The 12,682-nt window shown below is 30.1% G+C and overlaps 3 protein-coding genes across 4 annotated transcripts in view; 1 reads left to right on the top strand and 2 right to left on the bottom strand.

Moving 5' to 3' along the window:
* Positions 1-7,802, bottom strand: LOC145754621 (uncharacterized). 2 transcript variants are annotated; one of them, XM_082570703.1, is made up of 13 exons: positions 4,462-7,802; positions 4,015-4,170; positions 3,858-3,939; positions 3,516-3,683; positions 2,757-3,154; positions 2,297-2,551; positions 1,926-1,998; positions 1,618-1,775; positions 1,119-1,232; positions 869-973; positions 676-792; positions 201-285; positions 1-80 (listed from the first exon to the last, which is right to left on the bottom strand). In XM_082570703.1, the coding sequence occupies exons 2-13, from the start codon at positions 4,165-4,167 to the stop codon at positions 61-63; spliced, it is 1,728 nt and encodes a 575-aa protein (XP_082426829.1). In that variant the 5' UTR covers positions 4,168-4,170; positions 4,462-7,802; the 3' UTR covers positions 1-60. The 2 variants fall into 2 exon arrangements, with proteins under 2 accessions (XP_082426829.1, XP_082426830.1); XM_082570704.1 differs by having other exon boundaries at positions 4,015-7,802.
* Positions 5,534-8,103, top strand: LOC145754622 (uncharacterized). Its single transcript, XM_082570705.1, has 6 exons — positions 5,534-5,815; positions 5,959-6,243; positions 6,335-6,513; positions 6,750-6,964; positions 7,074-7,138; positions 7,246-8,103. The coding sequence occupies exons 1-6, from the start codon at positions 5,773-5,775 to the stop codon at positions 7,575-7,577; spliced, it is 1,119 nt and encodes a 372-aa protein (XP_082426831.1). The 5' UTR covers positions 5,534-5,772; the 3' UTR covers positions 7,578-8,103.
* The window catches only part of LOC145754620 (WD repeat-containing protein 64-like), a 20,675-nt gene continuing 15,791 nt past the window's right edge, over positions 7,799-12,682 (bottom strand). Inside the window, exon 29 of the mRNA XM_082570701.1 lies at positions 7,799-8,351. Within this exon, the coding sequence (XP_082426827.1) occupies positions 8,280-8,351 (72 nt within the window). The 3' untranslated portion in view covers positions 7,799-8,279. The remainder of the gene's footprint in view (positions 8,352-12,682) is intronic.

A 12,682-nucleotide genomic window follows, 5' to 3' on the forward strand; every position in this document is an offset into this window, starting at 1 on the left:
GTCCCAAGCAAATGAAAAACGTTGGGCTATTTCGTAAGGAGGCAACCTCGACGAGAAATACTACTTCCTTTTTTGCTTTTCTAAATAGAAATTTTAAGTGCTTAGTGAGACAAAGTTATTTCATTTTTATGTTACGCAAATTGCCCGGTCACGTGACTTATAACCCACAATCAAACACGTTATAATTATAAGCATATTACCTTTCTTAGATACATAGGCCTTTCCTCTTGTAATTGACTGTAAGAGTTCAAATGAGGAAGGAAATTTCCGTTTCATACTTTGAACCTAAAACATTAAATTGAATAAGAAAAAAAAAAACTTTAGAAATGTAAGGTACTGTAGTTGAATTAAATTTTGTTTTTTTATTTATTTATCCTTGATAACGCAAGTTAGAAACAAAAAGTCTCATTAGTTGGTCTGACCTAAACTGTGGCAAAATGAAATTTATTTAATCCTTATTGCTTGAGAAATAATTCTCTGGTAGATTTTTGCTTAAAAGAAGTTTACAGTGCCTTGGTCAAGAGCGCTACAGCATTGTAACTATGGGGATTCAACTCAGGGCCTCATGTGGTGAAGCCAAGTGTTCTTACCACTACCTTGTCCAACTGCTTTTATGTTCAGGTAGTAGTATACACTCAACCCAGTAACCTTTTCTTAACATGTAAGGGTACTTACTTTTTGTTGTTGTTTGAACAAATCAAGTTTGCAAATTCCACTGTTTTGTATTGCCGCTTTTGCTGTAGCAATTTCGTTTGCACTTTGTTTTAAGACCCATGTACTAGTAGAGGCGGGCTTAAATATATATTTTATTTAAATATTTTAATATTTTTAAAATTTAATTAAAATTAAATTTAGTTCATTTTTTTACCATGTTGATTTGTTTAATGTCTTTTTTGAGTTGGTCGATTCTAGTTTGAACGGAAACTTTAAATTCTTTTATTTGGTCGGCATTTAGGTTTGAAGGATTTTTTTCCTACAAATTATACATCAATCAATTTTTGTTAATTTTTTACATTTTGTAACAATGCTTAATAATATGGTACAGTGTCTACCGAAAAAACAAACAACATTTTTTAAATTGCAAAAAATGCCAAAAAATGTATTTTTTGAACTCTTACCTTTCCAAGAAACCCATTTTTTGGATTGGGTTCAATTAATTTGCTTTCAGCAAGTTTTATTCTGTGATTGTTGTTAAAACGAGATGTGTTGTGGATTAGAGGGCGGATAGGTGGCTGTGATAAAATATAAATATAATTTTTTTTATAATAATTTTCTTGCAGATAGAAGGGTCAACCTCCTAGCCTAAACAAGTAAGTTTTGTGACCAAACCAAGTACCAAGTTGCCTTTAAAAATTAAAGTTATTTTAAAATTTTTTATAAGTGTCTAATCTTGGCGGAAGTTATTTCAGTTAGCATTTTCTCTAATCATTTACTCATAGGTTTTCGAAAATAAAATGAGTAGATATTAGACCAAAAAAGTAGTAAAGCCAAACAGCTAGGAATATTTTAATAAACAAAGTTCAATATTTAAATATATTTAATATAAGTAATGAACAAACAACAGTTTTGGGCAGCCTGAACTATGAAATTATGTATTGTATACCCTACTTAATTCACCTGATTTATTTTATTTTTGGATACCAGTGTTTTGGTAACCCTGCTGGCTTGATAAATGTTCCGGTATTTTAAATTTTTTTTGTAGAAAACTTTCGAACATGAATAACAAATTATCTGTCTGTTGGTTCTGCTCCAGGATGGACTATAATCTTTTTTGCCTGAAAAGAAAAAAAAATTTTGGATATGTTCTAATTCAATATGATCGATTTTACAATTTCAACTCAAGATAAATACCAAAGTTTTAATTTTTTTAAGTCTTAAATATTTATTTCAAATTGTTATAATTTTATCTTATTTTTAACACTTACATCTTGAGCATTTAAAAGGTAAAATGTGCATTGTAGAATTAATACTATTTGTTTTCTTAAAAGAATTGACCACCTACAAAAACAATAATTTAATTATACTTTTACATTAATCCAAAAATACAGAATTTAAACACTGATAATTAATTTTACATAAGGTAATATTGCCATAACATAAAGGCTCAACCATGCAATATGCTCAATCATATTTAAAACTGCCAAGTGTAATTAAGACTGGGTCAGAGTGACTATGTTACCTTATACTTATGCTGTAGAGTCAGCCTTTCCATATTGTGAAAAAAGACAAAAAACTGTTTGTGATTTAGCAAAAGTAGTTTCAATTAAAAAACCAGAATTTAAATAATAAACTCAACTGTTTCAAGTCCATATAGATGAAGGAATTTCATGGACTCTACATCAGGAATAATTGCTTTAATTAAAGCAGGTGAGGGCAAGTCAAGGGTTTTTCTGATCTTGACGTTGTCGTAATTCTCATTCTGATGGCTATTGGGTAACTTTGACAATTCAAGGGCTGGTTTTTGGTTTCTGGTGTAAATCTGCTGCAGCAGTGAGGTAGATTCAGTTTTTAAATTCACTAAACTCAGAACATCTGAGTTAGAACTGGTTACCTAATAGATAAACAAAAATTTCTAAATACTTCAGTTAATTTTTTTTAAAAATTTTTTTTTTAATATTTAATAATAAATAAAAAATTTTTTTTTTTAAATGATAAAAAAAAACTAAAATATGCAGTTAGAGCCTAACATTTTTTGAGTCAAAAGTACATAGAAGATAACTTTATATTTTATTAAAAAATCCAAATTAGAAACATACCGTAGATAGTTGGGCAGTTTTGCAATAATCGTGGTCGTGTAACTCCCTAATATTATTAAAATTGGAACATTTTTCATTCATTGGGCTCTCGGGAAGGGTTAAATCGACAAAATTTTCCTTTGGAACTGTGTTGTTATTTTTGTTTTCTGTGCTTGTGCAATTTTGTTTTATATGTATAAGTACGCTCTTGCCATTGTTTTTACTTTCTACGTTGTTGTTTTCTGTTTTTGTTCTTGTGTTATTGTTTTCACTTATTGTGTTGCTGTTTTCTGATTGAGTGTTTGTATTTTTGAGTTCAGTATTTAGAGGAATGCTATCTGAAGGCATGCTTCGGTATTTGTAGAAATGCTGACACATTTTACAATGATTAACCCATCTTTCTATGTCTTTAGTTTTATCTGAAAAAGCAAATGCATTTATTACATTTTTTCTTATTTTTATTTTATTTTTTCTAATTTTTTTTGTATATCCTTATCCTCAATGTGGGAAGGTCGAATGCACGACCTAAATATAGAGTAACATCAGTTACCCCGACCCAGTCTTGAGTAGCCTGTGACACTGGGGATTGAACCCAGGACCTTGTGTATGGTAGGAGAGTGTTCTGACCACTACACCATGCTGCCAGTATTTTAACCATCTAGACAAGATTTATTTTTAACACTATTTTAAATGAGGAAAAATAACCAATCCTAAAAATCCTTATTTTATTTAAAGGCTAGTTTTACAAGAAAACATAAAAACAATTTTAATTATATTTACCAGGCCAATGGTATTGGTTGAGTTTAACCAGGGTTGTAACAAGATCGGGGTGGGGCCATGACTTGTAGGGGTGAAGATCCTGAAAAAGTTTTGCCCTTTTCGGCAATGGTACGATTTTATTTAACTGAAGTGAGATTGGCTTTGATATTAATGCTGCTTTCAGTTTTACTACAAAAAAAATATTTTTTTACAATTAAAAAAAAATTTAAACCTTCACACATTACCAAAGTAGAGTTGGTGTGTTGTAAGCATAGATAGGTAGCATCGACATTAAAAAACAAAATATATATGGTAGCATTTTAAAACTTAAATTATGTTAACATATATATACTTATTAATTACCGTTAAATTTAGTTGGTATTGCATTTTCTTTTAAAATCTTTTTTTCATCTCTTATCTCAAACTGATCATCAGTAAAATGACCCTGAATATAAAAAAAAAAAATTTTTATTTAAATAAATCTGTATGTATAAAAAAAAAATTTTTTTTTTCAATTAACCTCACATAGTTGGTTTGAATGTTCCGAAATTACACAACTCTGGTCCAAAAAAGACAACCATTTTTCTTTTGTTTCGGCTTCTGAAGGAAAATCAAACATAACAATTCCAAGTTTTCCAGCATTTGAACAGTTAACAACACAACATTTTGACATAATCTAAATATCATAGAGATATCATTTTATTTAGTTTCATTATCTTTGGTAACACGAGTGCAAAAGCTCAGCTCAGATGCTAAAGTAAACTTTACAGCTTATTAAAATATATTTTTATGATCTAAAGTTATTGCGATTTTTAGAGTATATCAATATTGTTGAATTTGAAACCTTGATTTTTTTTTTATTGACACTAGTAGAAACCTTATTAAATTAGAATTTATTTACGTTTATGCAGTAAAAAATACATTTAATATAATAATTATTTATTTATGGTAAATGCTACTAACTTACTGTTTTTTGCAGCCTTCAAAAAAGGCGAAGAAAACCGTCCATAAATCAAAAAAACAAGTAATTGCAATCACAACGGGCACACAAACGGGAATTTACCGGTTTAGCTACCTGTTCATGGTTTAGAAAGTTACCTATATGTCATATATGCTGAACATTTCATAAAATTAAATTACTTGACCCCAGGATAGTAATAAGTGTTATATGTCAAGTCCCCGAGTTGTATGCGCATGCGCACTCAATATCCCCTCACAGAAAATGTGATGCAGCAGTGACGCAAGAAATAAATTGATGGCATGCGCCACTACATTTGCTACAACACCTAATTTGTAGTAAAACAATGCCTTGTGTTATAAATTTTGACAAGAATACTTTATGAATTTATATTATATTGCTTATTCGTGACATTATATCAATCCTAATGTTTTAAAAAAATTCTGAAAATTTTATCGGCGTGGTGATGCTGTGGAGTCAAGAGTTCATAAAAAGTAAATAAAAGATGTAAAAAAATCATGGAATTAAGTCTATTCGCCATAGCGTAGGGTTTAGAAACAAAGGGTTTTGGGTTCGAGTCCTGATTTGGGGTTACGGGACAAAAAATTTTGGGTTCACACTACTCGGCCATGAGACAGCATTTACTAATAACTCGAATAAATATACCAACAAAACTACCTAAAAAATTGACACCGTAAGGTAACATGAATAAAAAGCTTTAGCCTAAGTGGGAAATAACCTTTTCCTCGTAAATAAATAATACCCGGCCGGTTGTTAATTAACGTGAGCAGTGTTTTTTTTCATTTAACACCTGAAGGGACCACGTTGCAAAAGTTTTCCTGTACACCTATTTAACAATTTAATATATATTACCCGATTACAAAATAATTACAATAAAGATGTTAATTCTCATTAGTAAAAACTTTAGGTGGAGCTTATATTTCAATAAAAGCCATTATAACGCCATGCGTCATGAGGAATGATTGAAACCGAAAAAAAGTGTAAAAAAGAGAGATAGGAAAAAAAGGGGGTGAGAGAGCTAGTTTGAAGAGTTTTTACTTTACTAAACAGACGGAAGCGATACATACTAACAAAGTTGGTAGAATAAAACGTAGTTTAAAGGAGCAATATTAAAACGGAAATCACCAATTATTGGAGTTTGGGGGAAATTTTTATGCAGAATTTTTTTTTATGGATATAAAAGATGCAGTGTCCCTCGAAAGTTATGCTATTATCTTCGAATCTCGAAGGCTACACAAGGAGCTACAAATATATAAAGTTTAAAAAAGTCGAAGTATATTTTTCTGAAATACAAAGAAAATGTTTAGTTCATTTCAGATTATTGTTTTGATCTCTACCTTAGGTAAGTAAGCTTTACAGAATATATTACACCAGATTGTTTCAACAATAGATTGCTAACCTTAAGTACAGTTCTAAAAGCCTTTAATAATATATTTGAACCTGTTTTATTATAGCACGTTAATATTTGAACCTGTTTTATTATAGCACGCGATGTTTGGGGAAGCCCTTTCTCATGCAGAATAGACCCAGTCAACAACATGGGTTGCTGTACAGCAAAAGATAATCGTTCCTACCCTTACAACACGAAAACCCAGTTTTGTTGCTACAACGCCACTTTACCGGTGTTGGAAAAAGCGTCACATTTATGCCGTGGGACAGACGTTATTGAGAAACAACCAGACCTGACACAGTGTGGATACAATCTAGTTTACAATACAACCAAGGAGAGCTGTTTTTATATCAACGGATTTTATTCAGTCCGGCCCATAGGTAATTGTTGTAATAAAAAAAACGAATTACGATTGTTAGTATTGAACCCTTAAGTATAATGCTTGCTTTATACATATTTATCAATTTTTAGATCAATTGGTTACACCCGGGATCATAGAAATTATATGTGACAGTACTCAACCAAGATGTTGTGCGGGTGCGTTCTACAGTGAAGCTCAATTATGTTTACCTAGTGGAGAAATTATAGACAAAAAATCAGCAGACCATAACGATGGGTGTTCTGGAATTTCATTCAACAACCAATATTTGGTAAGTAAACAAATAGATGTATTGAAATACAATGTATGAGAGTGCTATACTTAAAAGTAGCATTAGATAAAAAGCCTAATTTTTTTACTTATTTTTTTGGTCATCAGGTTAAACTTTCTAGATAAGGTTTTTTCGAATTGAAAATTTTTAAAAACCTGCAGTTGTTAAGTTAACTAGAGCCCCCTTTTAAAAAGTCAAAACAGAAAAACGGTGTAACCTAACTTTTAAATTTTCAGCAATGTGTTAACGGCAAAATCGTACCAAATTCGCCTGAATTGGACATAGCCTGTGATAGTTCAACGCCTAGCTCTGCCGAAACTTTGTGTTGCAATGGCGTGTTAAACATTGGATACGGACATGGTGGGAAATGCTGTGGTGTCACTGCTTACATGCCAGATCAAACCGTATGCTGTCAGGGATTTGCAGTACACCCAAAACAAAAAGACTACCGGTAAGTCGTTCAATGATTATTTAAATTTGATTAATATTTTTTTGGGCAAATAAAAAGCTTCTGTTTACGTGTTGCTATCAAAGTAATTTATTTTTTGTTACCACTTTAGATGCGAGGGAGCTTTGTACGAAAAGGCATCTCCAGAAACAGAAACGAAAGCTCCAGTAACAGAAGGTAAAATATTACTCAGTTTACTTTTTAAAAACAAATAAAGTCGTAACACTCGTTTTAAATACACAGGTTATTTAAAAAAAGTTATTAAAAAAATGTTTTTTTTTTAGATGTACTTACCATACAATATCTTCGCATCAAAAAGATTCGAAAATCTCAGAGGAGCGGACGAATTAGGGCCCGGGGTACTTTGATGCATAAGGATTCCCCGGACAACACCAAAATAACCAAAAGGTTCACCCTTAAATTGGAAGAAGACAACGACTCCCTCAAACGCGGTGGAGTGTATATCTTAATCGCTGGCAAAGAAATTGACAACACAATATACACGTACAACAAGAACACAGATAATCTACTGAAATTAAGCCGGGGACCAGCCAAGGTCAAAAAAGATCAAATCAGGGCTTACGAAAGAGCAAAAAAATCAAGAAGCCTAGACTGAAAAAAACTTTTTTTTTAACTTTTTTTTAAATTTTAAATTATTTTGTTGTTTGGTAAAATGTCCAAGTGTTAGTGGGGGTACATATTTTTGTTACTGTGAACACAACCTTTTTTCACAACCGTTTTGTTCTTTCTAACCTCGAGTTTTTATTTATTTTATACACAATAGTATCTATTTTCTCGATTTAAAATTGAACAAGGCGTAATTTAACATTAATTTTTCTAATAAAACATGACACTGTTCATTACATTGCGAATATTGCCTAAAATTCTTTTTTAGCTCGTTTAAGGTTAAAAAAAACTTTGAAAAAATAAGGTTAAAAAAAAAAAAAAATAACTTATTTATTTATTGTCCTATTTTTTTCTACTTGAATTTAAGAGATGTACGAAATGCAATTAAATCATATTTTGTACAGCTTTTTTATTTTTATATTCGTATAGATTTTTATATTGCTGTGTTTATGCTAGCTTCAATCTCTTGTTATTTTGCTTATGTCAATTTGCCAATAAATCAACTTTATTTAATCTGATTTCAATCTTTTAATATAACTCCAAGTTAATTTTAAAATAAACAAAGCACAACACAATAGTAACGAATTAAAAAAAAATCGATTTTTTAAAATTAGTCTTTTTAAGTAAAGGTTGGTATGTATAAGATTAAAGAAACCTGGTTAATGACGTCAGACTGACGTCACGGAGTTTCTTAGCGCTGTTCCTTCTTGCGCAAGTGGGAAACGGCTTTGTTGCGCAAAGTAGGTCGATTCAGTCTCGAATTCTAGAAATAATTAGGAAAACTTAAAACAAATATTTTTGACAAATGTTGAGTCATATTTTTAAATAGAATCGCGTGATTTCGGTGCTATTCGTTTGAAGAACTACTTGTTTTTTAAGTTGTTAACAATTGGTCAATAAAAATACGGAGATCTGAAAGTGAAATTATCTATGAATGAAAAAAAAAAAACACCAGGGGAATCACCAGGGAGTTCGCTATACTGTTTAACGTCTTCAGGTGACTAATAGGTAATTGTGACAGTAAATTTCTGTAAAATAACTTAAATATATTTTTCCCAATAATATTTTTCCCCCACTCCCCAAAAAAAAACATTTTATAAAGTTATTACACAAGATATTGGAAAAAATATGTGTTGTTTGTAAAAAAACAATATATTTATATTAAATAACATCAAACAGTCTAGAGAAATTTTGTAATCCAAATAATAAGATTACAAGTGAATGTTTTTCTTTTTAAAAATGACTTTACACAGCAAGCCTTGGTAACGCGAGTTAATAATATTTATTTTCTTGGCGTATCAAAATGAAAAACAAAATTAAAAAACGAAAAAAAACAAATATAAATTCTTATGGACAATATAACAAACAGAGTTACTCCTATAAATATATATTCTAATTTTAGTGTCCTTCTAAATATATAGCTGAACACAAAAAAAATTATTCAATTTTAGTGGTTTGTAGTAACAAAGAAACTATAGAGAAATGTCAAAAGCCTTACAGTTAATAATGTATATCAAAAAAACTGTTAAAAGACTTAAGACTGAAATGTAAACCAAACTACTGAGTAAAAATTTTGACAAAAATCCCGAGTTGCCATTGCGTAGGCTGTTATACAGTATCAACACTAATTTAAGCGGAACACACTTAACGATATAAAAATAATACGGTCGTTATATTTTTAATGTGAGGAGAATTTAGTCACCAAAATTTTTCAGAGCGGAAAAAATTACGTGCCAAAATTTTTCCAACAAAACTTTAAGTTTTTTATGTGTTAAAATGTACGCGAGATATTTTTAACAAAAGCCCACGCGCTAAATACACAAAGAATATTTTTAGCGCTCCTAAAATCTAAAGCGGTCCATGATTTTGTAAACACGATTAATAAATCGAAAAACACAGACAAACCGGTAACGAATGATTTATTAGATTTTTACCCGTTTATACTATTTTAAAATACTCGCATTTGAAAATATTTTTAACCGTGAATTTAATAATAGAATAGTGCAAATATAATAAAAATTGATAAATTTAAAAATTTTAATACGATATTTAAACTGATGACTTAAAATATTTTTTAAATAATTGGCGTTTAACTAAATTTTTAATTTTAAGATATGTATATCTTAACAATGAATGAAATATGTTTTTATTTGCTAAACAAGTAAAACCTTTAACTTAAAATCCGTTTTCGTAATCAACAATTTTTAAAATGTATAAGCCACCAAAAGTAACACGTGAAATGGTGAAATGACTTTAGGTAGTTAGCCTATGGTTCGATGCCTATCACTTTCACAGTTTAATATACTTAAATAAAGTTACGACAACATATATTTTAATTCCGTCTAGAAATAATGGTAGGGTGTATAAACGGGTGACATAACTAGTTTAAAAATGACATGATATGATAAACGCAACTTAATGTTGACTTATAATGTAAAAAAAATGAATCAGTAAAAGGGCTTATCAAAAAATAACCCCGAATAAAAACTCCTTTACCCTAGTCATTGGTACCCCTTTTCGGCAGGGTTATGATATTAGGTCACTTTTTATTTTAAGACGAAAGTTGTTCGTTATTTTACCCATATTAGGTTTTAAACGCATAGTAAGCGTCAATATAGTGTTTACCGCAAATTTCGACAAAAAATTACAGTCGGAACAATATTAAAACAGGTACGGAGAAAGTTAATTCCGATTTTTTGTATTGTAATTCCGACTAGGACTGTAAAAGCAGCGACTACCTTTTTTTTAAAACAATTTTCTCCTTAAAAAATTTCCCGTGACAGTTGGCCCTTTGCGGTAGCTGGTCTGGCCATTTGTCCGAGGGTGTTTCCCCATAACTTGCCCCAAAAAATTATATATTCAGTTGACCCCAAAACTTTTTTTAATAAATTCACGATGGTTTAAAAAATGTGCGGCAGAGCCCCCGGGTGCGTCACAAAAAAGTCAATAACAATAAAATGTTACGATAACGCAACCACGTTACAATTTTCAAAAATTATCGAATAAAAAAAATAAAAACTAAGTTATTTTTTTAAATGGTCGTCAGTTTTTACAGCGTAATAAAAATTAAAAAAAAAAAAAATTTTGTTTGGTTTTCGGTGGCTTTTTTACAATTTTAAGAAACAATTATACATAAAATATTAGATTATCATAATTATTTACCTTTTTTAAACAAAACACCCACCGAAAAAAAACAATTTAAGTTCAAACAAAATTCATTTTTTCAAAAATTTTCCTGTGGTTAAATTTAGAGGGTTATGTAATTTAAATACCATAAAAACTTAATTTGAAAAACTTAAAATCATTGTTACGATGTTTAACGACTTAAAGGCATATACGTCATATATATATTATCTATTCAACGCTGAGGTAATGTATTAGTTTTATATCGTAATTCTTACGTATATAACTAATGTTACGTTACCGTAAAATACCCTTTGAAAACGGGTAATATAGTTGTCAATATTGACTCATTTACGTCAGCATAATATACAAATATGAGGTCATAATAATATCTACAATCTAAAAGTTTCTCATAGAAAATTATATTTAATCTATGTGTGAAATTTATAGGATTTTTTATATTTTTTTTGTTTTAAATTTGTTTTCAAAGTGTTGATAGCTTCAATATTTTTACTGTTTGTTGATTCATGATTTTAAATAAACATAAAAAAATATTTTTATAACAGTCGGGGTTGAACCTTGGCACCAAGTTATTTTTATTATATTTATAACAATTAAATATTTTATCTGTTGATAAATATAAAAATTAAAAATGGAATAATTGCTTTACAAATTAAAAGCCCTTTGCGTATAGTTATTCCAAAGCTATACCTATGTAAAGAGTTATTTAAAAAATAAAAAGATTTAAAAAATGATTATTTTTACAAACTAAAAATAACAAAATTTTGAATGAAAGTAATATAGGTTGTGATCAAGTAAATATAACAAATGAGACTACCCGGCAAGAATTTCATTTCGTAATCTTACACCTATTGAGTGGCAAAGAGCATCATAAACTTCGTACCCTAGATTGTTCGAACAAAAGAAAGTGTGACACAACAACCAGTGCTTTCGCCGAATAAAAATAAACCGACATACAACCGAATGTTTAATAAATTTGGAGTTGATGTTTTTTACCACTGCGATGCCTGACGTCATCATTTTTATTATTGTTTTAAAGTTGACTTAATCCTCGATGTAAAAAATAGGTTAACAGGATAAACACATGCTTATTTTCTTAATCCTGGTATAAAATTATTATGCCATTTTAGATAATTCCCATATAAGTTGATACCGCAACTTGGAACTTTGGACCAAAGCGGCTGTGGTGCGATTCAAACTCAGGGCCTTCGTCGGACGCTGTTAAAAATGTAAGTAAAGAACCAAAAAAAGTGTGGCACCGGGTTAAAGGCCGTAAGGTTTTAAGTTTGAACCGCACCAATACCATTTTCAGTGTCGCCGTTTACTACCCATAACATAATGTGATGTAGATAAATGCAACACCGTTGTTCCTATGTCTGTTAGTTAAACATTTGTTCATGTATCCAACGTATGTTATCATATCACACCCTTCCATTAACTTAAACCATGTGATTTTTAGGGAAATTGAAAAAGTTTGCTTTGCAAAATTAAACAGCGGTGTTTACCTTTGTTAGCAATATAATTTCAAGTCTTATGGTATGTCATATAAAACACGCCTCAAAACGTTAACATCGCAATCTTTATCTAGAAATCAAAAATAGAATTCAGAGAACACAAAGCCCGAAAACTAACACAACAGGAATTTATTTTGGTAAATTAATAGCAAAATTTTTTTTTAATTTTGAAATTTTTCCACATCCCCGGTTGAAACTATTTTCAAAAGAACTTGGTTTGATTGCTTTGGCCGCGAACAAACTCAACTAAAGTCAGGTTAACCTTTCTGTTTACCTTATTACGTTAAGCACCTTATTCAAATAAGGTCACAATAGGCTGTTAAGTATTAACAAGTCTATATATAACCGAAAAACACAAATATAAATCTATTTTAAACCTTTTGTCCGCTTAAAATAAACCCGCTGTTACGAAAATAGTTTTGGATTTTATTGTAGT

The sequence above is a fragment of the Corella eumyota genome, chromosome 6 (genome assembly GCF_963082875.1).
Source record: "Corella eumyota chromosome 6, kaCorEumy4.1, whole genome shotgun sequence".
Lineage (NCBI taxonomy): Eukaryota > Metazoa > Chordata > Ascidiacea > Phlebobranchia > Corellidae > Corella > Corella eumyota.

Excerpts from the sequence above, each read along its gene's own strand:
- LOC145754622 (XM_082570705.1), top strand. The coding sequence starts at position 5,773 with ATGTTTAGTTCATTTCAGATTATTGTTTTGATCTCTACCTTAG. Across the intron at positions 6,244-6,334 it reads TTATTCAGTCCGGCCCATAG|ATCAATTGGTTACACCCGGG; the intron begins GTAATTGTTGTA and ends ATCAATTTTTAG. Across the intron at positions 7,139-7,245 it reads GAAAGCTCCAGTAACAGAAG|ATGTACTTACCATACAATAT; the intron begins GTAAAATATTAC and ends TTTTTTTTTTAG.
- LOC145754621 (XM_082570703.1), bottom strand. The coding sequence starts at position 4,167 with ATGTCAAAATGTTGTGTTGTTAACTGTTCAAATGCTGGAAAACTTGGA. Across the intron at positions 3,684-3,857 it reads AATACCAACTAAATTTAACG|TAAAACTGAAAGCAGCATTA; the intron begins GTAATTAATAAG and ends TTTTTTTTGTAG. Across the intron at positions 3,155-3,515 it reads CAACCAATACCATTGGCCTG|ATAAAACTAAAGACATAGAA; the intron begins GTAAATATAATT and ends TTGCTTTTTCAG.